At 40.2% G+C, this 27,054-nt stretch overlaps 1 protein-coding gene across 1 annotated transcript; it reads left to right on the top strand.

Moving 5' to 3' along the window:
* The first annotated feature begins 209 nt into the window (after nucleotides 1-209).
* On the top strand, nucleotides 210-26,826 carry TMPRSS7 (transmembrane serine protease 7). Its single transcript, XM_077342184.1, has 18 exons — nucleotides 210-373; nucleotides 2,644-2,833; nucleotides 3,895-4,025; nucleotides 4,785-4,852; nucleotides 5,120-5,313; nucleotides 7,421-7,459; nucleotides 8,240-8,468; nucleotides 9,809-9,939; nucleotides 11,805-11,917; nucleotides 15,092-15,198; nucleotides 15,707-15,873; nucleotides 17,387-17,494; nucleotides 17,613-17,723; nucleotides 18,211-18,327; nucleotides 20,404-20,581; nucleotides 22,358-22,626; nucleotides 24,294-24,430; nucleotides 26,516-26,826. Exons 1-18 carry the CDS (start codon nucleotides 308-310, stop codon nucleotides 26,576-26,578), a joined length of 2,418 nt encoding a protein of 805 aa, XP_077198299.1. The 5' UTR covers nucleotides 210-307; the 3' UTR covers nucleotides 26,579-26,826.
* The last annotated feature ends 228 nt before the right edge of the window (nucleotides 26,827-27,054 follow it).

Genomic DNA, 27,054 nt, shown 5'->3' on the forward strand with positions numbered 1-27,054 from the left:
AATGGAAATCTTTAGAATAATAATTTAAGAAAATAATTCCCCACATCTCAATTTGCTTCCCTCCTACAACCGTGGTACTTGATAATGTTTTTTTTAACTAAAAATATTCAGAGTAACAGAAAGACTTGGGCAGATGAAATTACCAATGGAAATTCTCGATGTAAACTGATGCCGTCCCAAGCAGGTCTTATTGGGCAGTGTTACCAGTCTCTCTTGGGCAACAGCTCCTAAAAGTCTTTACTAGTAGCTCCTTTGTTTGAGACTTTTAGAGTGTATGGTGTGAATTTTGTTTGATCTTTTCAAAGAAATGGATTCTTGTACAATGGATGAACAAACCAGTGACAAGGCAGCCAGTCCTGAAGATGAATTAAGTGTAAGTAAGGAAATTTAAGCATGAATTGAAGTATTCTGCTTGATTCTACTTGAATATGTTTCAGTTAATCATATTTTTAGTGAAATCTGTATCTGAGAAGTAACTGCCAATAGAATGCTGCAGTAAATTTTACTAGATTCCTAGATGAAAAAATATTGTGTTTGTTTTTGTATGAAGAGTGTGTATTTAGTCACTGGTAAAACAAATTAATAGACAAGAGTTTATGGCAGCTCATCTTTCTTAAGAACTAAAAGGTACTTTTTGTTAAACTATTTTTATCCTTCATATTAAAAAAGAAAAGAAAAGTAGTGTATCTAAATATAATCTGCATGCGGCTAGTTGGCATAGTAACTACACTATCCTGGAGACCTGACATGTGGTAAAAAGGAAGAAAAGGATTTAAATAATTTAGTGTTCTGTGATACTTAAATTGCTTTATTAGTGGAAATGAATTCCACAAGGTGTAATTGGAATAAGCATAAGAAAAAAGAAGCATTGTTCTAAGAGTTTAAAAATAATTTGGTATACTTCAGTTGTAACAGTCAATTCTAACAGCCATTAAATTTGCTGCTTCAGAGAAGACGGTCCTGTGGAAAATTGATTTTTCTGCCAATGGTACCCATACAGGTAGTTTGCTGGAATATAGCGGAGGCATTTTACAGAAGAAAAGATCAACAAGAAGAAACCTAAATGTAAACTGATCAAATACATAAAAATACATATTTCGAAACCTCCATTAAATGCAGTTGTGTGCTGCCTCATTGGCAATAGGAAATGATCTCTAGGGTTTTGTCTAGTTAAACAGCTAAAGGGGATTCTTTAATTGGTACTGATAGCCTAAAGAAGTTTTATAAATGTTCACTAATGACTTTTGATGCCTTGGGTTGTCTTACTGACTACATACATCTGACCTGCTTAGAAAATGTTGGAAATAAATAGTTGTAAATGTAACCAGCAAAGGAAACAGATCTGAATTTGTATCAGGATGATAAGAAGAATCCTTTTGGAGCAGTAAGAACATGTTTGCTCGGGGGGGGGGGGGTGTGTGTGGAATTTCCAGTATCTAGGTGTTATCCTATACTTTACATGTATATTTGTCAATAAATATGTTATAAAAGATATTCCCAATACTGTAACATTCCACAATTCTCTCTTCACAAGAAAAAGGAAATAGACCCTGTAAAAACATTTCCCTTGTGGGAAACACTTAGTTCTATGTTTTGATCCATTGGAAACAATAGACATATCAGTCATGTTTGTTCACGTAGATCTGCCATAATAGTGCTCAGCAAGAACTTGCAAGCATGCCTGGCACTGTTTAAACTGAATTGCCACTTGTCTCATCTGCTGCTGTTGCAAAGAAGTTCCACGTGTGTTTTTCTCAGCCCTTCTCTGATTTTGGCCTAGTGATTGAGTGTCAGTTGCCCCTTACTAGTGCTTACCAACACCAAGCATATTGTTTTAAAATAAGAAACGTACTATACAAAAGAGTGTAAAGTATATATGATACTCCTCAGTGGAAACATACACTGAATGAAGAACTAGGGTTGCCAGCCTCCAGGTGGGGCCAGGAAATCTGTGAGAGATATCCAGATTACAGAGATCAGTTCCCTTGAGAAAATGGCTGCTTTGGAGGGAGGAACTATCTGGTGTTCTGTCCTACTGAGGTCCCCTCAGAACTGTTCCTAGCTTATTTTGCACCTGAGGCAACAATACAAAATCCATCATAGTTATTGTGGTAAAAAGGTAAATATATAAATAACAAGAAACAAGAATAATAAGTGTATTTTATTATTTATTTGTTTGGCTTTTATACTGCCCCTCCCCACATGTGGGCTCAGGATGGTTTATATAACAGGAGTAACACATAATATTAAAAATTCAATTTAAGTATCCAAAGATACGCCTAATTTGCTATTAAAATCTAAAATTTAGGTATGCTGGTATGTCACTGGAGCATCACTCCCCCCACTCCAATTTCTCATGATGGTGTCTAAGGTACTACCAGGCATCAATGGGAATTGCTGGTAGGCTTCCACTACAGTAGAAGGCCTGACATCTTTAATTTAAATGCCTAGCTTATATGTATATAAGCCAGACCTCCATGAAGATATTTGACTGGAGAGACAGCCAGCAGGAGCAATCCTGCTCTCTTACATGCATATAGTATATGCACAACCCAAGGCCTGCACAGAACAATGAAAATGTATCTGCATTGGATTAATTAAAAGATGCTGTGAATTAGTAGCAGTTTTTGCCTTTTGATTTAGGTTTCAAATGTATCATTGCAAATGGCAGAAACGGAAGCAAAATGGGATAGGCTTGCACGAAAACTCACAAAAACAAAGAGGAAATCAAAAAGAAAGTCTATCTGGAATTTTCAAAATATAATAATCCTGTTTACAGTCGTGCTCTTCACTATAGGAGTTATAACATGGACACTACTGTGGCTCTTTATCGGTGAGTTTTTGCAAATTTGTTTCAGCAATGCCTCCTATGGGGCTTTCTACAAATGTATTAAAGGGTCCCCATACCCACCTTTTGTTTACAAAGCCACTGGAGTACTTTTTCATATTTGTTATGTTACAGTGCTTTATAAAACAGGGTGGATCTCAGTTTACACAAGTGTGTAGGTTATTTTTACCACTACTACAGAAAATGTGAATGCTGGGACGCCTCTCTTTCTGAATTTAAAACCAAGCAAAGTTTCATGGCACCTTACAAAGTAACACACTTATTGTAACAGTGTTTTTTATAGGTTTGCTCATAACCCCACCCCCATCCATTCTTTGATGAATGTGCCACAAGATTCTGCTTTTGTTTTTGGCTGCTATGCACTAAATGGATGTCATACTAGTATTTGTATCTTTCTGGGATTAGGGTCTAGAAGGAAAATGCTGGAGAAAATCTGTTTGGAAAAACAAAAAGACAGAAAGATGTTGGATAATGGAGTTTGGGAAAAAAAACATTTATCTGATCCCATAATTAATGACTCACCCCTAAGACTGCAAACCCAAAACTCCAAAGCTGCTTTCCATTGGTGGCCCTCCTTCTTACCAATGGGCCCTCTTCCCACCATAAAAGAGCCTGACAGTGATGGCAGATTTTGCGAAAATACATTTTCCTTCTTTTTTCTTCCTTTTTTTTCATCCCATAAGGACAGCATGTTGCCATGTCATCTGTGGGTGAAGACAGATATAATATTTTACAAAAAATCATATCATGCATATACTATTGGGAGAATGCTTCATAAGTAAAAGTATGGTGTAGCACAGGACCTGTTGGCTATTGCCTGAGACAAGGGGTGGGGACAAGTACTTCCTCTTGGCAACCTAGGTCGAAACTTATATGTATGTAAAACAAATAGCAAATGTGAGTTCAAACTGAATGTCAGCATTTTAAAAATGGGGTGGATTTAGAAAGTTGTGTCTGTCTTCAACCATCATCTCAAGTTTCTGGTAATAATTACTGTTTCTATAATGACATTGAAAACAAGGTAACTTTCCTCATGTGCGTTACAGTTCAGGCTGAAAGCAAGGATGCTTTATACTTTGTTGGATTATTTCGTATTGCCAATATTGAGTTCCTCCCTGAGTATCGGCAGAAGGAGTCAAGGGAGTTCCTTTCTGTGGCACAGAATGTGCAGCGAGTGGTAAGGAAAAGAAAATCTGCTAACTGTATGAAATGGATCCCCATTAGATAATAGATGGATTCTGCAAACCCTTGCCTTTTGACAGTGAGTGATACATCATTCCAGCGCTATTGCTTGTTTAGTGAAGTTGGAACTGTATGTCTTGGCTTCATCTTCAGACCAGTAAGCTGGGAAGGCTTGAATCAACAAAGACAGGAGACCCAGATTTGCCTATTGTCTCCCCTGGTGGTTGAGTCTGAGCTGAATGGCTCCTATGAAACTACCAGCACCCCTACTGCTCTGCTTTGTTTGCTCATGGCTGCCAGTAGCACCCAAGGGCAATTGCCCACTTTTCTGATAAGATTAAAGGCTAATCTGCTTCTGCTGAAATGGTTGAGTTTACAATTTCATAGAAGTGAGAAGAAGCCTAGCATTAAAAGAGAAGCTGCACTTTCAGGAAAACCCTGATCTTTAGGAAAACCCTTCCACCAACATTTTCATCCTGGACATTTATATAGAGAAAAATACCTTGTAAAACATCAAGATATTATTAATCTCATCCAGCAAAGGAAATTGCTCTACTAAACATTGCATTTGGTCATCCCATTCTGGAGATGTTGTGCAAAATGACTAAACTAAATTTTATTGATGGTTAAAAATAGACAAGGCAGTTAAATCTCTTATATGTGCCTATTTAGTATAGTCAATCCTCTTTAATATTTCTTGCCAATAATCTCTTGTCTAGACCTGCAAAACTATTCTGTGACTTTTGTCTTTCAGATGAACCTCATTTATAAACGTTCTGCTTTCTCCAAACTTTATAAGCAGTCCGTTGTCTCAGATGTCAGGTGAGTTGTTTGTGTGTGTGTGTATTTGCAGTTGTGCTTCTTTGAGAGAGGAAATCACATTTAAATAGTCTTTGAAAGCTGTGTGCAAGGCGTTTCTTTTACTGCAAAATACAGGTCTCATCAAATGTGACAAAATTCCTGTACACCAAGTAGTTCTGTGCCCAGTAAAAAAAGGTTAATCCATCCAAAAGCTTTTAAATAAATAACATTTTTTCTATATTTTGTTCTAAGAACTGCTGATATAATTTATTTTGTATCTATTTTCAGTAATAACAATCTTGGGGGCCTCTTGGTACATTTCTGGATTGTGTTTGTGGTGCCACAGGCAAAAGGGCAAGTATTTTGTGAAGACTGTGTAGCTGCTATTTTAAAGAATTCAATTCAGACAAGCATCACCAATCGAACATCAATTGGGAGTCTTCAGGGCCTGGCTGTTGATATGGACTCCATTGTACTTAGTGGTTGGTATTTCTTCTGAATCTTGAATGCAATGTATACAGCATTATGCTGTGCCAGAATAAGTATAAACCTTAAGAATTACTCTAGTACATCTTCCCAGCAAACTAAATGCATTGAAGTATCTCCCCTCCTCAAATCCTCCCCTCCTAAGCTTCTCCCTCCAAAACTCAGGAATTTTCAATCAGGAATTGGCAATTCTAGGTTTGTATTCACAGTGTATTGTGTCTGCCCTTGCCATATGTCGATCCATTTTTGGGAAGAGGAGGATGTGTGTGTGTTTGGCTGTGTTTATATGTGATGGACTGCCAAGGGTTAATGCCTGACAGAATCTGAGAATCTTTGAGTGACAGGCTGTTCAAATGGAATTCTGTGGAGAGAATCAGTTAAGAAATGACAGTTGAGAACTAATAGCTGAAGAAGAGACAGTTAAGCACTGACCCTGGACTGGGAAGAGGCAAAAGGAGTCAGAGAGGATCCCTATTCAAGTCAGAAAAGGAAATTGCTTCTAGTTAAGAGAAATAATCCCATGCCAGTGAAAACAGACATAGCTCTTAATAGAAGAGTGATACTTGTCTGTGTAGAAGGATTTTGGGAACCTGGTTGTATGTTCCTGTCATCCAGACTTTAAGAGTCAGTGAAACTCAGAAACCTATGCTTGAATGTCTAAGCAAAAACTGAAAAAAAAGCCTTGCGCTCCAAAGTTCTCAAAGACCTTTTTGAATAGCAGACTTACTTGTTGGCAATGAATTATCGGGACTTAGTGTGTTTACAAAGTTACCTCAGTTTTATTATTGGTTCACGTCATACATCCAGCTCCTGATTCTTTCCCCCTGTAAATTAAATAAAATATTTTGTTTATTTTGAATTTTTAAAAGCCTCCCCTGTGACATTTCAGGAGCTGGATCTAAAAGTGATTGTGTCCCTTCCCTCAGTTCCCTGGACTGGGCTGGCATCAATATATGTATTAAAGTGACTAGGTAGCACAATAAAATCAAAGTCCAGTAACACCTTTAAGACCAACAAAGATTTATTCAAGGTGTGAGCTTTCAAGTGCAAGCACTCTTCCTCAGACTAGGTAGGACAGCCATAGATAAATAAGAAGAATATAAATATAGGGGCTGCTCATTAAAAAAGAAGGAAAAAAGGGAAAATCCAGTGCGTAAGGAGGAAAAGAGGGTGAGATTGCTATAGTATACAGTCATTTGGTCTTCATATTAAAATTATACAGTCTAACAGCAGGTACATCATACAGAATTTCCATTGACTGGCAGGTGGCGACTAACCCAGTGATGACGCGACTCCAGTTTTGGCAATAATATGGCCGCAGCCTTTTATTAACAGACCACCCACAACGAAGGGTTGGCCGTATGCTGCTGAGAGAGCCTGAACCCCGTCAGCCGTCCGGCTGCCTACCATGAACCGCGGCGCTCCGGCTCCACTCCTCACTCCCAGCCGGGAGGATGGGACGCCTTCCGCCGCGGAATCCCGGGGAAGTGGCTGCAAGAGACCCAACGGGCGTCCGCCTCCATCGAGTCCCCCCGCCGCTTGGACCCCCGGGCCCCTGGCCTCCCAGCTGGGTAGGCCACGCCCGGGGCACTGCCGGTCTCTTTAATGAGACACCCACCTCAGGGAGCCCCGCACGCAGGCGGGTTCCCTGCCAACAGGCTCACCACCAAGCATACCCAGCTGCTGCGACAAGAAAACTTATTTATTTATTTATTCCAACTGGGGAGGGAGGGTGGGTGTCTGCTCCGGCGAACGGCTGGGCGCGAAGAGGGCGGGCAGCCTCGTGTTCGGCCTTTTATAGGCCGGCTGCCCCACCCCTCTTCAGCCGCGCTTCGGGCGCGGCCAGATGACGCTGCTGAGAGCCGCATCATCCTGGGGCGCTCCCGCGGCGTCAATGGTGGCCGCGCCGAGCCGCGGCCGCTATTTATATATGTTTCATGAATTTCCATGAAAAATTGTCATGTGACTCAATTTTTCTTTTCGTGTTGCATATCAGTAGTTAAAACAATAAAATGCTACATTCAGATGATGACTGCTGAAGTAATTTATTAGAAACTTTGTTAAAACATGGATAGGTTCATTTCTTTTTCGTTTCCTATGCAGCTGGGCTCCGATCAGATTACTCTTCAACAACTGGAGCAGGTACACAATGGTCCTTGCCTTTAAAAAACTTTCTTCTTTCACTTTAAAGGGAAATGTTTACTTCCAATATTTTGTGCTACAAAAATATAATTCTTCCTCTATGTGTGTATCTCTTTCTACTGAAGTCAATGGGATTCTTGCATGCCAAATGTGAGATTTTCCTGTGCTAACAATCTGTTTATTAAGATAATTTTTGTGGCTGAAACAGATGAACATATTAGTCCAGCATTGTCTATGCTTTACTGGCACCTGCTACTTGAGACTGGAATTGGCAAGGATTGAACCTGAGATGTTTTAAATATGAACTACATGCATTACTACTGAGCCACATCACTTCTGTCTGTAGAATTACACTGGTAGAAACAGATTATCTCTACTGTAAGCCACCCTAAATACATGGAGATCCAGTCAACCTAGGTGCTAGCTGCATAGACATTTGTCTTGGCCTTCATTGTGATCGGCATGGAAATGAAAATTACAGTTTAATAAACATGACACACAAGGGGCTTGGAACAGAAGAGGAAAAGGACACTTTTCTCCTCATTCTCCATTCTTAAAAATGTATAGCCACTTTAAAATAAATCATTGAAATGTATTTATCTATTCAATTCTGACTCTGGACAATGTGGATGAACCAAGTTGTAAGTGCATTGAATTCTCTTTATTGCAGACCCTAGAAAAACACGGTTTCATCTGTATGTACAACTAGATTTGTGAATTTTTCCAAGTGCGATATTCTTAGTTCTACTGACGAGCGTTGGAAATGAACTATTTCCACAGGTTCAAACTGCATGTATGACCTATATGCAGATAGTCTTCATCAGCACTTTCCTTTGGACTTTTCTGTAACACCAGGAAAGATGATCTGCTATTTCAAATTGATTGCATTGGTTGGATACCTTATTCGCCTCTCCATAGCATCCATTCAGATTGAAGCAGACAACTGCATTACTGACTCCCTGACCATTTATGATTCCCTGATGCCAGTCAAAAGTAAGATACTGTATCGGTAGGTATGCCTTTGAACATCTAAAGAAGCTGTATTCAGTCTGTTTAATAGAGTGGAATCTTTCTAGCATACAAGAATAAGACACTATCTTATCTCTTTTCGCCATAGACATTTGCAGCATCATTGGTAACATGATTAATAAAATTTTCTGTCCACTAGCACAGTGGTCCCCAACCATTTTATCACCGGGGACGGGTCAACGCTTGACAATTTTACTGAGGCCTGGGGGGGGGGTAGTCTTTTGCCGAGGGACGTCACCACCGCCTGAACCTCTGCTCCACTTGCTTTCCCGCTGGCGCCCCTGACTTCCCACTGCCCACTGGGGGACGCTGCCAGCAGCACCTGCACAGTGCCATGCCGGGGGGAGCCCCAGTCATGGTAGCCACTGGAGAACACCAAAGGTGAGCCGGCGGCAGAGTGGCAGGGCAGCCCCCGAGGCAGCAGTCAAGGTGGAGGACAAGGAGGAGCCGCGACCCAGTACTGACTGATCCACGGACAGGGACCGGTCTCCGGATTGGGGGTTGGGGACCACTGCACTAGCAGCAGGAGCTAATTGTTTCTGTGAGAGATTGCAAATAGAGATTGAATGAGTAGAGAGACATATCTGTAAATTGAGCCCCATGTAATGTAATTATATTGGGTGATTACCAAAACAACATGCCATGTACATGAAAGAATTATAATGTACTGACACCGATGGACCAGAATCACATTGGAACTAAGTTCTGCCAATGGATTAAATCACTTTCATTGCAGTTATTATTGAACTGTGTACAAAATCAATCACAGCTGTCAATAGAAAAGCTGTTTCATCACTGGAACTTCTGGAACATAGAATCTAAACCAAGATTTATATTTATGATGTTATACATGGTAAGTTACTGGTGGTTTTTGTATTTGTCCATATATAAGTACTAATGCACATTTTTTGCAGTACAAATATTTCTATGATCACACCTATTTTGGTCCTTACTTGGTGAAGTTTTACACCGTGATTTTCATCAAAAAGTATGATTTTTTTCCATCATAGTCCCTGACTGAAGAATGGTACACTCCTTCTATCTGGGAAGGTTGTCCTCTTCCACCAAGTATGCAGCTTCTGGAGGGACACACATGGAGCGGTAGGGGACACCTGGCTAGCCAGCCAGATCAGCCAAATCAGCCCTGGCAATCAGATGTTGCAGCCAGATCACCTTCACATGCACACACACATTTAAAATATCCAGGAGAACATATTTTGTTCACTTGGATACAAAAAAAAAATGCTTGGCCTAATAAGGCTAATGATAGCTAACAAATTTCAACTTATATGTTAAATAAAAGTTTTCCATTTGTTTCAGAATTTGTGAGCCAACCACATCCCTTATGTCATTTGTTTCCACAAATAATATGATGCTGGTCACCCTGAAGTCTACAAAAGCGCATACAGTGAAAGAAATCCATGGCTCTTTTGAACTGATTCCACAAGAAAGTATGTGATGGTCATACCAGTGTAATAAAGTTCCCCATCTGAAATTATCTCACCCTCATTAATCTAAGCATGTCAAGCTCTTTTTAGCTTTTCTGACAATCTTTTTGCATTTCCTTTTTGACACCAATCACCTATCTCCTTAAGGGGTTTTATTCAGTTTTTGTGGCACCCATAGCTATACTCAGGGTATCAGTATAACTCATGCACCAGTGAAGGAGTATATTTTCATAGAAGGACATCTTTTATGAAGTGTTTTCAATGACAGTATAATGGAGTCTGCTAGCGACTGCCCATTCTTACAGCATCTTGCACCGAAGGAAAACACTTTTGCAGCCGCTTGGGATGGGAAATGTATTGGTACAAGTAAAGCAGAGCCATCCAGTTGTAAAACAACAGTAATTGCAATGGTCTTCCATTGCAAATACAAGAAATGTGCTTTGTACTGCATTGTGCCAGTAGATGGAGCAGTTGTTGCATGAATGCACAATGTCAGCAACGCATAAGGGTTTAAAATGTACAGTTCACATTCATGTCAAGAAATTTTTCTTCAATATACTGATGAGGGTATTCTAAAATAATGAATCGGACTGAGGCAGGGCTGCTTTGCCGGATGGACAGAGAGACACGCTGCCCACTGCTGTACCAGTATCATACAAGCAGGCCAAAACTTGGAAATTGGAGGACAATATGAGATTAACAAAATATAACAATTTTTTGCAGAGATATTTCTATTGTCTGAGACCACTTCTGCATGAGGAATTTGCCACTGGATAGCCTCTTCTTGCTGGTGGGTTATTGTGCTGCTTCCACATGATGTTGGCAGCAACCCAAGGCTGTGCAGAGGCTGGTGCGAGTTTTGGCCAGATTTACCTAGTGATGAGGGAAATTGCCAACTCTTATCTTTGCTTCTTATCATGCTTCACATCAGGAAGCAACCAGGGGCAAGTCTGTGTGGAGGGAGAAACACATGACAGTCTCCATAGCATTTTGCTTGCCCTCCCCATTTCCTGCCTTAGAATATATATATTAATGGTGCAGTCCACATTGCTGCAGGACCACAAAGCAACATTCCCTACGTTAAAATAAAATGTTCTGTTAATTGTCCTCGGTGGTTTTTTGATCAAGCAGCCAAGATACCTCCCCATTTGTGTTTCTGGCATTTGGGGTTTAATGGGTAAAGGGTGTGTGTGTGATGAAGCAACCCTATCGCGATCAGCTGGGCATCCATGCTTTTTGTTTTTAAGCCTTACTATTCACACATAATCACTCATTGGGGTCCATTTATCATGTCCAGCCTCTCATAAATCTACCCAGACATACAGACCATAACACCAAGAATCCCCAAAAGACAAGTTAATGCTTTGTTGTTGTGGCTTTTCTCCATAGCAAAGCAGAAGTATTCATTTAAAAAATGCTTTTGTGTTGTGGCATTACCACATAACAATATGGAAGTGCCCCCCCCTTTAACTTAATTTCGGAGCTCAGAGAGATATAAGTTTGAGTCCCCGAAACAAGCACTCTTCTGGGATTGGTGGCTTACAGTGATTGACAAGCCAAGGAGTGGATGGGAGATGTTCACTTTGTTTTCCCTTGCTGCCTCATCAGTAGGCAAAAAGGAACAGTGAGGCCAAAAGAAAACATGGGAGGGTCAGGAAGGCAGTGCAAGTTTAACGCCTCTGAGTAGTATTCTGATATTAGCTGTGTTCCGAATTTGCTAGTTTTCTATTTCTTCCCATCTACCCCATTGTGTTGGTCTATAGGTCCAAATAACTTTTCCTTTGGAGGCTGGTTCTTGGTTTATTTCTGGACTATATAATGCTACTAATAATAGTATAATAATAATATAATATTTCTTTTGTTGTTAGAATGTGGCAAAGCTATCCTGGCATTAGGAAGTGCTGGCTTGGAAGGGAGAATCACAAGCCCATATTACCCAAGTTATTACCCTCCAAAATGCATTTGTTCATGGAATTTCCAGGTAACTCCCCTTCCCATATCATGGAAAAGATGATTCTGTTCCTTGTGGGGTAATTGCATATTTTATAGTTGTTTCTATATCCTTTCGGACTGCAGTTGGGGTAACATGTGTGTCCCTTCCGGTTAAAGAAAAAGATATCCTCCCTGCTCTTGGAAAGCACTATCCTAGAAATATGTGCTGTTGCTGATATTCCAGTTTTCAAGTATTATTATTATTTTATTTTCTTAGAAATATGTGCTGCCGCTGATATACCAGTTTTCAATTATTAGTATTTTATTAATACTTTCAATTTTTATCTCACCACTCCTGGCATTTCCAATAGTTTTTTAAAAAATCTATCATACTTGTCCAGTACAATTTTATTCCAAATTTCTTACAAGAAGGAATGCCTCCATTTTATCTTCACAATGGCCCTGTGACTGGCCCCTGGTCACCCAGGACATTGTTTAGTTGAATGAAGTTTCGATCCTGGCTTTTAGTTCTAATGCAGCATTCTTCCAGTTTTACCACACAAGTTACTTTTTCTGACAAGACACATTCAAACTACTATCTCCCATCAGAATCTCAAAGAGGTAAAGTTCCAGAAGGTATCACGTAACCTATCTGAAGATGTAGATAAGCGTGACTTTGAAGAGTGAGCCATATCCAAGGTAAAGAATGTGGTGTTCTTTTCATCGACCCAGGCCTTAGACTCATTGTATGCCTGAAGGAGAAACTATAAACGGCTTCAAACATGCTAATACTTCAAAACACCACAGTGGTACTTTCCAACAGCCATTGTGATGATAAGTTCTACTTTTCTATTTCTCACCACTATCAACATGTCAAACTATTGGGGATACCCATGAAAACAGCACAAAATGGAAAACAGAATGCTAGCATTCCATTTAACTAAACCAAAAGCTGGACAACAACTGACAGAACATTCTTAAACATTCACTAAGCAACTACATGTTGGCTTTTATAAGGACAAAACTTGTACTGAGAGAGAGTTTGGCAGATACCATGGACCACCAAAAATACCAAAGAGATCAAATCAAGGCTGAACCCTCTCTAAAACCTGAAATAACCTACTTGAGGCTATCACATTTTATTCACATTAAGAGAAGACAGGATTTACTGGAAAAGACAGTAATGTTAGAAAAAATGGAGGCAAGAAAATAAGCAAGAAAATAAGAAGACACAACATGAAATGGCAAAGACTTAACTAATGAAGCCATAACCTTCAGTTTGCAAGACCTAAACAAGATTGTTAATAATAGGATGTTTTGGAAATCATTAATTCACTGGGTTGCCGTAAATTGGAACCCCAGTAAACCCTTCTGCAGGCAGCATGTTCTCATCTGGCAAAGTGGGCCTAGTCTGTTCACAAATGCTAGGCTAAGCCACCAGCCCAAGCGCTAAGAAAGTTTTCACAATAAAGCTGTGTAGACTAAGGCTCTTGCCTTTTTGATTCACACATTTGTTTCAAAGTAACTGAAAAAAGAGAAGGGCAAATGATTACCAGGTGTTTCCCAGTTGGCCTATGCAATCAACCCCCCCCCCCCCAAGCAATGTATATGCATGTGTGAACTGTTCTAGTGTAAAGGAAATAATATTTGAACAGATTCTGACAGCACTGTACTTCTTAATCTTTGCTTTGCTGCTTGCCAAAGGCATCCCTTCTGTTCCTTTTCTATAAATAGATTGTTCATTCAGATTGTAGCTAGGAACAAATAAATATGCTCTTTCTGTTTTTTTCTTGACTATATATATATCCATATCCATATCCATATGCATATCCATATCCATATATACCTCCTATTTTAGAGGAGTTTCACAACTCCACTTTGGTGTCATTGGCTTCAGTCAGAAACATGTCTCTCTTACTTTTTAGATGAAATTGTAAGACTCAGAATTCTTTGATCACAGCACAAAACCTGAATGCTGTTCTCGTTCTCTCTCTCTCTCTCTCTCTCTCTCTCTCTCTCTCTGGTCAAATAGCTGTAATGTGAAATGAAAGGTTTCCTTGTAAGAGGCTGTAAAGCTGCACCTGCTCTTGGCTTGCTCCATCCTGGCCTTTCTCACCAGGCTTTCTGATGCACTGGCAGCTGAGCTGTGGCAAGCACTGTTACTCCTTGAGGTCTGGTACACAGAGACCAGCTTCTCGACTGGCTACCTGTGGATAATTTCTTAGATGCTGAGTCCCAAGCCAGCTTATAAATCACTGATCTGGATCATCTTCCCCTTTCTCCTTGTGATAATGTGATATAAGCATCAGAACTCCTTAAGTCTGCTCAGAAAATGCACTCAGCATTTGCTCAGATGCACTCCCTTATTTATTATTACTGACCCATCCCCATTCCAAAATAGACTTCAGGTGAACACTAGTGCTGATTAAACCCTGGGAGTCACAGATGGAGGGCGTGTAAAACATTCTGAAACTGAATCCAGACTCGACAGAGATGATGGTTGCTATAGAAACTGATGTGCTGGAGAGGACTGGTTTCCCTATTTTAGGTGGGATCAGGTCAGTTCTGATTGGTCAGTAGAGCCATCTGGGGACAGTTTTAGAGTCAAGCTTACTTTTTTAAACAATTACTACAAAGTTTCTTTGTTAGTTGCACCTGATCTGGAAAATTGCTCCTCTTCTGCATCCTGCCAACATGTCTTCTTCCAATAGAGAAAGGCTTCCTTCAAAAAAGGAAAACCTTTCTCCATCAGAGGAAGACTTCCATTAATAATTTAAAAAATCAGTCTTCCCTTGGAGGCTTTCTCTGTTGAAGTCTCAGTTCCAAATGGCAAAGTCAGGTTTTTAATGAGTAGGGTCTGGGGCATGCAGGGGAGGCCGCTTCTGCCTTCTTCCCAAGTAATTTTCTTACAGGGAAACATTATTGTTGGGGTGACTTATTTTCCTGTTTTTGCTGATCCACATGTATGGAATACTCCATGTGGAAAATGGGGAAATAACTTCCTCCCCTCAGTACTGTTCCTATGCTGGAAAACGGTTTGGGGCAGACATATAGTGACAGAGTGTCATAGGATCCAGCTTAGCAGGAGAGAATCACAAGATCCAATCCCAATAAATGTGGGGTATAATTTAAACAGTAATGATAGTAATAGACACATACATTAAACCCATGTAACTGAATAGTATTTAGTTGTCAATAATTTAAATATATTTCCTCCATACAGACTCCCCAGAAGAACCTTGGCATAGCATTGAAATTTCATAACTATACAATCAGTGAAAAGACCATTAAAAGCTGTGAGCATGGATGGTGGAAAATTAATGAGCATATGTAAGTAACTAACAGTACAATCCTAAGAACACTTTTCTGGGTTTAAATCCCATTGTGCAGCATCAAGTAGGATTATGAATAGACTGGTTTAGGATTGTTCTTTAAGGGGTAACCATGCCCATTAGTAACACCTCAGGAATTTTGAGGTCAGCATTCCAAGAACATACACACTCTGTTGGAGGAGCAGGGTGACATATAGGGCAAAATGTATCCTGAGGCAGGCTGTCTCATTGACAAAGGAAAATGAATTGGTGGTCCTAACAGAAGTAGACAAAGAAATGGGAGAGGTTTGTGTGTATGTATGCGCATGTGCTAGATTTCAGAGTTTTGTGCAAACTTGCATTTTTTTAGGTTTATAGAAAACTCCATCTTGTCTATCCATGGCCCCAGATTTAAGTATCAACAAATGGGACCATGCTGAGCACTATATATCTTGATGATTATATCACTAGTCATTTATTGAGGAAAGGTGTTCTGTATCACAAGTTAAGACTAATTAATCTTGCAGGTACTGTGGCTATTACATTGATCATCAAACAATATTTCGTATTGCAAGCTTTGTGGCTAATGTTGAGTTCCAATGTAGTTCCAAGCTTTCAGAGAGGCCACTTCTGGTAGAATATGCAAACTACAACATCAGCCAGCGTAAGATCAGCTTTAATTTTCCTTTGCACAGTAAGAAAAATGGATTCATGCAATTTTAAATGAAAACATCAGAAGGTATTGCACAGATAGTTTTTAAAAAATGATCATTTTTTGCCTGTTCCTGTGTTCTGCTTTGAGAAGTTGATGGGACTAATATTTCCCATAAATCTAGTATTATGGCCCCATCCAAATTTCTTCCCCCATCAGCTATTTTTTTAAGACTGCTATTGAGAGATCTAATCTTGCATTCCTCACATCTCTTCTAGCTGCCTGCTTGATGTTAGACATGTTTACACCAAAATCCTTTAGTGCTATATAGATTATTTAAGTTTTGATTGGCTTTATCTTTTGTAATTCGTTTCAGCCTGTTTTTGTTCCTGTGCTGTTTACACCTGCAATATCAACAGAGTACTAATGAGCAAGATATAAAAGGTTCCTTTAAATGTTCCAATGCCCAGGGAATTTTCAATTGAATGTTTAACCTTTTCCCTGGATTGGTAGATCATCCTCTCTTCATCATATCACAAGCTGCTTATGAAAATAAGTTTTATATGACATGGTAATGCATATTTGTTGGAAGGATGGAATTCAAAAACAGGTTCATATCTCCACTGGGCACACAGAGGAAACCACACAATTCTTTGGAGCTAGGTATTTAGAAAAAATATTCAGAATATCCTACCATTCAGTTGCAAGAAAGCTCCAACTATAAAATTACTAAAAATCTAAAATAAGAATAAGGGCATCCTGAAGAAGTAGTAGCAAACACGAGCAGATAAAACCATCATTATCTGGTGTCTGAAGAACAGTAAGAAGGTGCCTGGTAATTTATTCTGGAGAGCAATTTATAAGTGAAATGTCCTCACCAAAATGATGCATCTTCTGTATTAACAGATATAGAACTCACTGTGGGGTTTGTAGATCATCTGAGCGGTTCAATGTACTGGGGAAGAGATGAACCACTTTACTTAAAAGGAAGGTACAAGGTTTGTCACATTGTCTAGCTAGAACTGGGAATTGGCCAAACCCTCTTCAGTTCTATGTGAACAGAAAAGCTGTTCTCTTGAAAGAAGAGCTGCTGGTGCTGTTGTGCTTATTGAATAGCACCCTATGGTGCAAGCCATTGGTAGGAGCACAAAAGTTGAGTTCCTGACTTTGTTAAGGTTGGATTTTCATTCCCTTTTTGGTTTTGCAAGCCATTGGTAGTTCAATGAGGTTTTAACTGTCTTGTAAGGAATTCAGAAGTACCCACTGTATTCTGGAACATTTCACACAAAAACACCTGGTTCAGATATGTCCTTTGCAGATCATCCTTGATATGCCAACTTTGAACAATTTTTGTTCAGGCTGTTGTTGAGTGATGACAGATTGTGTGACAATTGTGAGTGCAAGTCCTTTTGAAATAAATGGTAGTATCTTGCACTGATTGCATTAACTGAATTGAGACATATGGGGAAGAACATAAGGCAAGTTGTTTTAAATCGTAATAGAGAGGACAGCTGGGAAAGCTAGGATTTACACCTCTTCCTTATCTTGCCTCTAGCTTGTCCTCTTGGATCTTTTCAATGCTACACTGGATTGTGCGTTCGCCAGGCTCAGCGCTGTGATGGGATCAATGATTGCTTTGATGAAAGTGATGAGCTCTTTTGTGGTTAGTCCTTGCTCATGTGAAAAAAAATCAAAACGTGAAAATTGAATTATTCTTTAAATTCATGTGTAATATTGTTTACTTAAAAGACTGTCTGATTCTTCCTTCCTTCCTTGTTTAGATGTGTCCAAACAAAGCTGCAATACCAGCTTCTTAACACAGCAACATTCCCTTTTCTGTGATGGAATAATTGACTGTGAAGATGGTCGAGATGAACAAAGCTGCACTGAAAGTGAGATTTCCCCCTCACCCATAATCACATGTGGCAGTTTAACACATCTCATGTTGGCCTCTCTGTTATAATCAATCTTGCATAATCATGCATTCACTTAGCAAGCCAGTACTTAAGAACATAAGAAGAGCCCTGCTGGATCAGATCAGTGGTCCAACTAGTCCATATCCTGTCCCACAACCAGTTCCTCTGGAAGGCCAACAATAGAGGCCAAGACCTTCCTTGATGCTGCCTCCTGATTCAGAGGATTAGTGACTCTGAATGTGGAGTATCCCTTCAGCCACCATGACTAGTAGCCACTGATAGATGTTCAGGAATGTATCTAATACCCTTTCAGTCACATTTGGGACTATCACTGTGCAGTTAAAATACTATGAACAATAACAAAGGGAAATAACTAAGTTTTGTGGGTTTTTTTTCATTTCCTGGATAGAAATTGTTAATTGAGAACACAGAAGATATTAATATTGGGGTTGTTTGTTTTCAGGCATTCCCTGCACCAACAATACTTTTACGTGTAATAATAACATTTGCTTCAGAAAAAGAAATGCAAAATGTGATGGGATTGTGGACTGCCTTGACAGAAGTGATGAAATCAATTGTAGTAAGTCTGCCTTGTGTACAGTCCTAACAATTTCCAGTTAATAAGTAAGCATTTCATTTTTCACAAGGGTATGTTAAATCATTGCTTTGCTTTGAAATACTTGAATAAAATGATCAAGGATATAAATTTAGATAGTACTCAGAGTGGCTAGTAGACATGGGCTACAGTTCTAGAAGACTGTATGAAGCAGTAGTATGAAGCAGTAGTGATTTGAAAGATCATCCCCCTGAATAGGCAGGACACTTTTCCATTTCCATTCAACAGGCCAGTCCAGGTAGGGGATAGGCTGTGTCAGAAGCTCTCCACAATACATCTGGCTTTGTATATACTTTCCTCCCCACCCACCCACGTGAAGGTTCACAGAATTGGGAACTAACATGTCTTTAAAACACAAAGATAGTTCAGTACTCTCTATACACGTTGAAATCCTAATACAGTTGAAAACTTTTAGTGGTCTGTGAACTGTGTGTGTTTGTTATGTGTCATCAACCCTATGAATTAATGCGCCCCAAAACATTGTATCATTACCAGCCTTGCTTAGGTATTGCAAACTGAGGGATGTGGCTTCCTTTATAGAGTTATAGAGGCTATCCACCTTATGTTGGGTCTTCCTCCTTTCCTGCTGCCTTCAACTTTTCCTAGCATTTTTGCCTTTTCGGCCCATTATGCATGGAGGGGAAGGTCCGCATTTGGGGTGGAATGACGTCGCCTAAAATCACCAATAATGTATGGCGCCGGCTGCAACCGGCCACAGATTCGGTGCATGCCGCCGAAAAAGCCGCATTAGCGAAATGCGGAAGAAAGTGGAGCTTCCGGGTGACCGGGGCGCAACCAGAAGTCGTGCCAAGGTCGCCGCATGCATAATTGATTACTCTGGGTTTTGCCGCAATTGCGTCCCATCCCGTGCGTAAGCGGTTTGCTTTGCATCTTCCCCCTCTGCGTTTTCCATGTGACCTGAAATCGCTGTTTCAGCGGCCGTGCATAATAGGCCTTCCACTGACTCTTGCATTCTCATATTGTGACCAAAGTACGATAGCCTCTGTTTAGTCATTTGAGCTTCTAGGGAGAGTTTAGGTTTGATTTAATATGGAATCCACTTAGTCTTCTTGGCAGTCCTTGGTATATGTAAAACTGTCTTCTAGCACACAGTAATATGCACCTGCCAAAACCTAGTCATTGAGATAGCATTTTGCCCAGTATGGGTATCAGCATGGCCAACCCCTAACATATGGCCTCTTTAGCCAAAGAGGTCCAAGGAGTGCTCATCTGACTCTCACAGTCTCATTATTTTGCTCAGTCTACCCCCAACAAATCTTGATTAATTATGTGCTGCAGAACTCCCACAAAACAGTTCATGTCTTTTCTCATTAGTACCAGACATAAACTTGCACCAAAATTATAACTGTAATGATTGGCCATGATTCAGTGGATAGTATCATTTATGGTCTCTGCACATGCAGTGGGGCATTAATCCTCTGAACATCAAGTGTGGACACCACTAGAGGAATCCCTTGAAACTTGGGGAGAGGTTTAAAACTGTTGTGTAATGCCAGACATTGACCTGGTATTAAGAAACACAAGTATGATTCTTGGCTGTTTATGCACAAACACTTATACTCACCTAACAGACATTTTTGAATCATGCTCATTATCAGTTATTTCCTCTTTGGCAAGTTGCACATATAGAAAATATGAGATTCCATCCATGAGTTTGTTATGCTTCCCATTCATGTCTCTTGGGTTATCAGGCTTTATTGCAAAGCATAAGTACCATTTTTAATGTAAAAGCTTCATCCATATTCCAGACAGACAGTCTCCATAGCCAGGCACAAAATGGGTGAGATTTATTGGGATGGGGTGGTAGTTAGAGATTGTCTAGGTGCCTGTCAAATGGATATCTGACTATGCGTGAGTTCTGGATTGGGATGGTTATCTTAGATCACTGAAACTGAACCAAAAACAAAGTTATATTTTAAAGAGATTGTTACCTTACATTGGTATTGAGTGAAAAATCTGTAGTCCACTGTAGCTGATTGCTACTGCAAGAACCATGTTGAATTGTTATCCCCTTTTAAGGTTGTGGCAGTACAAAATATAGCCATAAATTGCATCGGATTGTGGGGGGTTCTGATACACAAGAAGGCGAATGGCCATGGCAAGTCAGCCTCCTTAATGGTGGAGTTGCTTATTGTGGTGCGTCGGTTATTTCAAAGGAATGGCTTCTCTCAGCTGCTCATTGTTTTCAAGGAAACAGGTGAGTCATTAACTGGGTTCATTTAAGGCCTATCCTTTCAGAGGTTGATGGTATTGCCATGGGACAGATATGGAGCACAATGGGTTTCTTGTCCTCAATTAATGTGTCATGGTCAGCCAAGCAAAGCAATCACACAATTTCCAGTACCCATTTAGGAAAATGGTTTCTCTTTCTTGCATGTGCTAAGGGCCAGTGCATGACTACTCAGCTCCTGGCAGCTGATGGCCTCCCTGTTCATGCCTCATGAGTCCTTTGATTTGTTTGGCACAAGGATAAGCTGCTCTTTTGGCAAGTCATGGCTTCCTCCACATCCCACAGTCACAGATGAGAAAAAAGGGGGAGGGTCACCTGACAAAATACTCACCTGTGTCAGTTCTAAAATACTGCCCCCTGCTATACTTTTAGGTTCACTGACTGTATTGATTTAATAGGATATTATTTCTATCCACATTTATTTTTAAACAAACAAGGCTGAGCTATTCACAGTATCTACCCTCTGCTCATAGTCATTACCTGCACGTGGTTCTGTGGTTCCTGGTTTATTTCAGCCCAAATATATGCAACATGTAAAGTAATACAGTATCATTAAGAAATCAATCCTATGCATAGTTACTCCAGTCTAAGTCCATAGAAATAATTGAATTTAGACTTCCTTGCATGATTTAAATGATGTATTAGGTACTGACTTTCACTGTAAAGTAATTACAATGTAACCAAATTAATTAATTATTATTGATAACAATGTAAAAAAGTAGCAAGAATCAAATTCTCACATGTGGATTATATGAAAGCATCAGACATTTCCTCTGACAGATCTCAGCCACTTGCCCCACCTCCAGCCATTCTCCCTCATGCTCTGGGAAGGCAGTGGGGGGACCTTGGGTTGATAGGAGAAAGTTTCTGGTGGGACTGTGGCATGTGAGTGACAGGTGATCCACAGTCACTGAAGCTTCAATATGATAGGAAGCAGAGGGAGAGGGAACAATAGTTCACCTCACTTAAAACAGCTGTCTCTGGCTCGCTCATTTTCTCCCTCACTCATTTTTGCCACTGAAATGCATCCCAATCTCAGAGGCTTCATAGCCTCTCTCTCCTTTGATCAGGGTGTAAAGTCAGTGGCCATAATTCTGGCATGCTCCCAAAGTTCATGAGAATTCCCCCTCAATCCCTCTCTTTTCCGTAACAAGTTCCATTGCATAGCCTAGCTGTACATGCGGTGAAAGATGTTTTCACAACAAAAAATCCTAGGAACAATGGTACAGGTTTTTCCATGTATCCTAAACCCCCTCATCAGCATAAAATGAGTTTCAGACTTTGTGAGCTTGGCCCCCATCTGAACTTTCCCTGCTCCCAGTTGCCTCCTCTGCATCTTATTTGGACAGAACTTCAATTAATTAGCCTTTGTCCAAATCATTACTTCAACTTCAATAGTTCAGTATATCCACCATCACAATTGGTTGTGCTGAGAAGATACTGATGATCATCAGTGCTGGGAATACTTCACCCCAAATGTCTTGACATGTAGATGTTAAGCAGCTTGGGGGGACAAGATGAAAACTTATGGAGCCCATAGCACAAATCCTATGGAGAAAAGTAGTTGTCCCCTAGCACCGTCCTAGAATATTGGTTGGCCAGGCAAAATTGGAGCCTCCAGAGTGTGGTGATCCTATATTTATCTGGCTTTTATATTAACAAACATTTTTTAAAAATTGACTCTCCTGCCATGTCCCAGAATTTCATTATGGATTCTTAAATGTTAATTGCTTTTTATTTTAGATTATCAGATCCCAGAACCTGGATAGCTCATTTGGGAATGCGCACTAAAGGGAAAGCCAAATTCATCTCTACTGTGCAAAGAATAATAGTTCATGAATATTATAACAGTAGAAATTATGACTATGATATTGCCCTGCTACAGCTAAGCACACCGTGGCTTGACACAATGAGATGGCTAATCCAACCAATATGTATACCTCCTACCATACACAGAGTGCACACAGGGGAGAAGTGCTGGGTAACAGGCTGGGGACAAAAGCAAGAAGCAGGTGAGATCGCTTCTTAGTATGGGCAAAAAGTTTGGTTTCTTCAATATACAATTGTAGAACTTTTTAAAAAAAGCACAGAGTACTTACAACTTTGTCTTCTTCCAAAGAAACCCTCTGTGTGACTTTTTGTCAAGGATAGTGTTGGGAGTAAAGCTTAAACAGAAACTCCAGAGGGAGAGTTGAAAACCACTTTGTGGAAAATGAGAGAAAAGATTATGCTTTCAAGTATTTGTTCTTCAGGGGGGAAATGGCTGCTGCCTTATAGAATCTCTGGAACATGCCACAGGTTCCATAGGGCCAAGGGCTAGGAGAGACTATTACAATCCCTCAGAAATTATCAATTTACTGAAATGTTTTATTTTTATATATGCAAACTAGGGAGTTGTAGTGCCTCCACTAGTCAGCAGGGGTCTTAGAAAGTTACCTGTGACACTGTTATCCCCTGTCCACAGCCAATTTATGGCAACCCCATAGGGTTTTTAAGGCAAGAGATGGACAGAAGTGGTTGGCCATTGCCTGCCTTTGCATAACAACCCAAAACATCCTTGGTGCTCCCCCAGATATTAACTAGGGATGACCCTTCATAGCTGTACAGTTCTGACAAGCCTAGACTTGCCTAGTGAAAACATAATAGCAATTTTACAGCCCCAAATCTAGTTCCCTTAGCTAAAACTTGCTATATGCAGAATGCTGCTTGATCTGTGTACTTTAAATTTTTTAACAAATAAGGTAGAACAGAAGCATCAGCACCAAGTTACCATCTAGTCCAGCATCCTGTGTAGCACAGTGACCAACCAGTTCCTTTGGATGGCCAACAACAGGTTAGAGGCCAACATCCACCCCTAAAGTTACCTGCTGGCTCTGGGACTAGTGCCTCTGAATGTGGAAGTTACTCTTGGTCACCAGTGCTAATTGCCATTGATATTGTCCTCCATTACTCTGTTTATTCTTGTGGTCATAATTTTCCTCTGGCAGCGAATTCCACATTTTAATCACTCTCAGTATAGAATAATATTTCTATATAGATTAGTAGTCTGTCCTAAACCTACTGCCCATCAGCTTGGTTGGATATCCTTAGTGTTCTATTATTTTGGGAGATGGAGAGAAAAAGACTCTGAATTGGGAACCCTCCGATATATCAATGTATATGTTTAAGTTTGGAAAGAACATAGTAAGGGGAACTGAGGGAAATGATAGATGGAGCAGGAACAGCTGCCGATGGAGAGTCAGACAGCTCAGGAGTTACAAGCAGATGCATTTAATAAAAGACTTTTCCCTTCTTATCCTTGTCTGACTCACCACTAATTACTATCCTATTTGAAGTACCCCATTCTACTGTGAACACAATACACAGTCACTTTCTAACCCTCTTTCCAACGTACAGTGCTAATCTTCTTAGTGATCTAAAGTACAAAATCCATTAGAGTTATCATTACATGTCCTTGGGTGAATGTTCCTATAGATTTCAATGGAATATTCTTCCAGGTAAAGACTTGGCAAGTGGTGCATTGAGAAGCATTACAATAGCATTGTTATTAAGGAAATTATCTCAAGTGGCAAATGGAACATTACAACTAGAAAATATCTACTTGCTTTCATGATTAGATGGCCTGCATGGCCCCTTCCAACTCTATGATTCTATGATTAAGCTTAAGTTTACTTTTCAGACAATGAAGGATCGTCAGTGCTACAAAAAGCAGAAGTTGAAATTGTGGACCAAACACTGTGTCATTCAACATATGGGCTTATCACAGCACGGATGCTGTGTGCTGGGGTGATGTCTGGGAAAAGGGATAGTTGCAAAGTAAGTATTTGTTGTCTCACCTACAAACATTGGTTAGCGAACCATTCTGTGCTTCTTATTTGATAATTGCAGAAATAGTCCTGTACTGTGAAACTCTAATGGTGTCGGTGTCGTGAACTAACTGCAGTTAGCACATAATGCACCGGTCCAATTTGCTATATCACTTCCGTATATCATCAGTATATGACCCAGGAGGTCCCTTCCAATTCTGTTATTCTATAATCTAAAGCCTCATTTTTACAGAGAGCAGATCAAATAGTAAATGTGGATCTGAAGGTACTTGGCCAAACTGGGACACAGATCAAATGTGCTTACATACAAAAGAAGTTGGTGGACATAGAAAACTAGACATTATGGAGAATAGTTATGGCTTAACTTTCTCTGAAGGATACTAGTTTTCCACTTGCAGGGATTAATATTCATTTTTTTGCATATGCAAGAATTCAATAATATGAGACCTCACTTTTAATCTGTTGATATAGCCGCATTGTAAATTTGCTGCCTCACAGTGCTTACTGACGGTCTGCTTGCAGAATCAAGATTCTGAAGTTATTAATATGTAGGGATGTCAGCCTCCAGGTGGGATCTGGGGATCCCCTGGAATTATAGCTCATTTCCAGACTAAAGAGACCAGTTTCCTCTATGAAAATCACATCCCTACTGAGTCCCTCCCTCAAGCTCAACTTCCCAAATAGCCAGGAATTTGCAACCTGGAGTTGGCAACCTTACTTTCTAGTCACACATATCTGAAGCTAGAAACACATGTATTACTGCTTGCATTATGGTGTCTCCTTACATGTCACTGGTCACCAAAGCTATACTCACTCAAAGGGTTTGTGTTTCCATGAATTAGTTTTTTCAGTTAAAATCCTTGTTCAGTCATACTTGCACACCCTTTCTTCAGCTTCAGCTTACCTTTCAGGAGTTTTCTGCTTTATCTTCCAGCACTGCTGATTTTTGTCTAAATTTCGATTGGCAGTCAGTTTTCCAGCAATCCAGTGGAGTTTCTATGGCTTTCAACACTTATATGGCAGGCTAGTTTCTATGGGTGAACTTTTGTTTCCTCATCGTATCTCAACCCTAGAAGAGTTGAACAGTTATTAGAGACACAGAAGCCATGCCCAAAGACATGGCAACACTGACATGAAGATGCCCTGTGGTTTACATCAATCCATAAATCCATACATAAGCATTTACATACAGAGGCCTAACGCTCTGCAGGGGCTAACCTATTGGTCATTCCCGGTCCCAAGGGAGCTCGCCTGGCCTCGACCAGGGCCAGGGCCTTTTCGGTCCGGGCCCCAACCTGGTGGAATGAGGTCCCGGAAGAGCTGCGGGCCCTGTGGGAATTGTCATCACTCCGCAGGGCCTGCAAGACGAAGCTCTTCTGCCAGGCTTTCGGTTGGGGCCGGGCAGCAAGAAGATCTAGCCCCCCTCACAAATGTGACGGTTGCGTCTGTCATCTGTCCCCTCCCTTTCCCTTCTTAGGGGTTGGGGAACTGGGTTAGTTATATTGAATTTTGCCGCCATTCTTGTCTTAACTTTTGTATTACTTGTATTATGTTTTATTGTGCTTTTATTGTTTTAGGGGATTGGTTTGTATGTGACCCGCCTCGAGCCTCCGGGGGGAGGTGGGATATAAATTTAATAACAATAATAATAATAATAATAATAATAATAATAATAATAATAATAATAATAATAATAATAATAATAATAATAATAATAATAATAAATTCCTTTATTCCTTTACCGAGTAGTTTTTAAATCAACATTACCAAATGTTTGTAGTAATTGTTGTTATTTGCGAAGTCATGCCCGACCCATCGCGACCTCATGGACAATGATCCTCCAGGCCTTCCTGTCCTCTACCATTCCCTAGAGTCCATTTAAGCTCACACCAACTGCTTCAGTGACTCCATCCAGCCACTTCATTCTCTGTCGTCCCCTTCTTCCTTTGCCCTCAATCATTCCCAGCATTAGGCTCTTCTCCAGGGAGTCCTTCCTTCTCATAAGGTAGCCAAAGTATTTGAGTTTTTGTAGTAATAGAATTAGTTAAACCTTGCTTTCAAAATTGACTTTCAGGAAACAATATGTCTTCTTTTAGGGAGATTCTGGAGGACCTCTGTCATGTCGAAGCAAAGGTGATGGAAAGTGGTTTTTGATTGGAATTGTCAGCTGGGGTTATGGCTGTGGAAGAGCTAATTTTCCTGGAGTATACACAAGGGTGTCAAATTTTGCTACATGGATCCACAAATATGTGCCTTCAGTTTTTTAATTTGGCAGCAATCAAATATGATCAACTATGAAATATTTCCATTAAAATCATACTTATTAAGCAATTGGCTTGCTTTGTCATTCTGTGCATCACACCACTGCATTGCAAATAAATTGTATGCCCCTGTGTTTATTGTGAAAGATGGAGATCCCGTCTCCTTTAACCTCAGATATCACGAAAACACCCTGTACTTCACCTAATCTTTTTGGGTTGGATTCTGTCATAAATATCTCTCTGTATAGTGTGACTTTCTCCTTCCTCCTCTCTGTAACACTATATCCATCCCCAAATGTTGCTTCTGTGGGAAGGCAGAGCCCCTGCCCCCCAGCAGCATAGTTGAAATTCT

Source organism: Paroedura picta, chromosome 6 (assembly GCF_049243985.1).
Source record: "Paroedura picta isolate Pp20150507F chromosome 6, Ppicta_v3.0, whole genome shotgun sequence".
NCBI lineage: Eukaryota > Metazoa > Chordata > Lepidosauria > Squamata > Gekkonidae > Paroedura > Paroedura picta.

Excerpts from the sequence above, each read along its gene's own strand:
- TMPRSS7 (XM_077342184.1), top strand. The coding sequence starts at position 308 with ATGGATTCTTGTACAATGGATGAACAAACCAGTGACAAGGCAGCCAGT. Across the intron at positions 5,314-7,420 it reads GGACTCCATTGTACTTAGTG|CTGGGCTCCGATCAGATTAC; the intron begins GTTGGTATTTCT and ends TTTCCTATGCAG. Across the intron at positions 9,940-11,804 it reads TGAACTGATTCCACAAGAAA|AATGTGGCAAAGCTATCCTG; the intron begins GTATGTGATGGT and ends TTTTGTTGTTAG.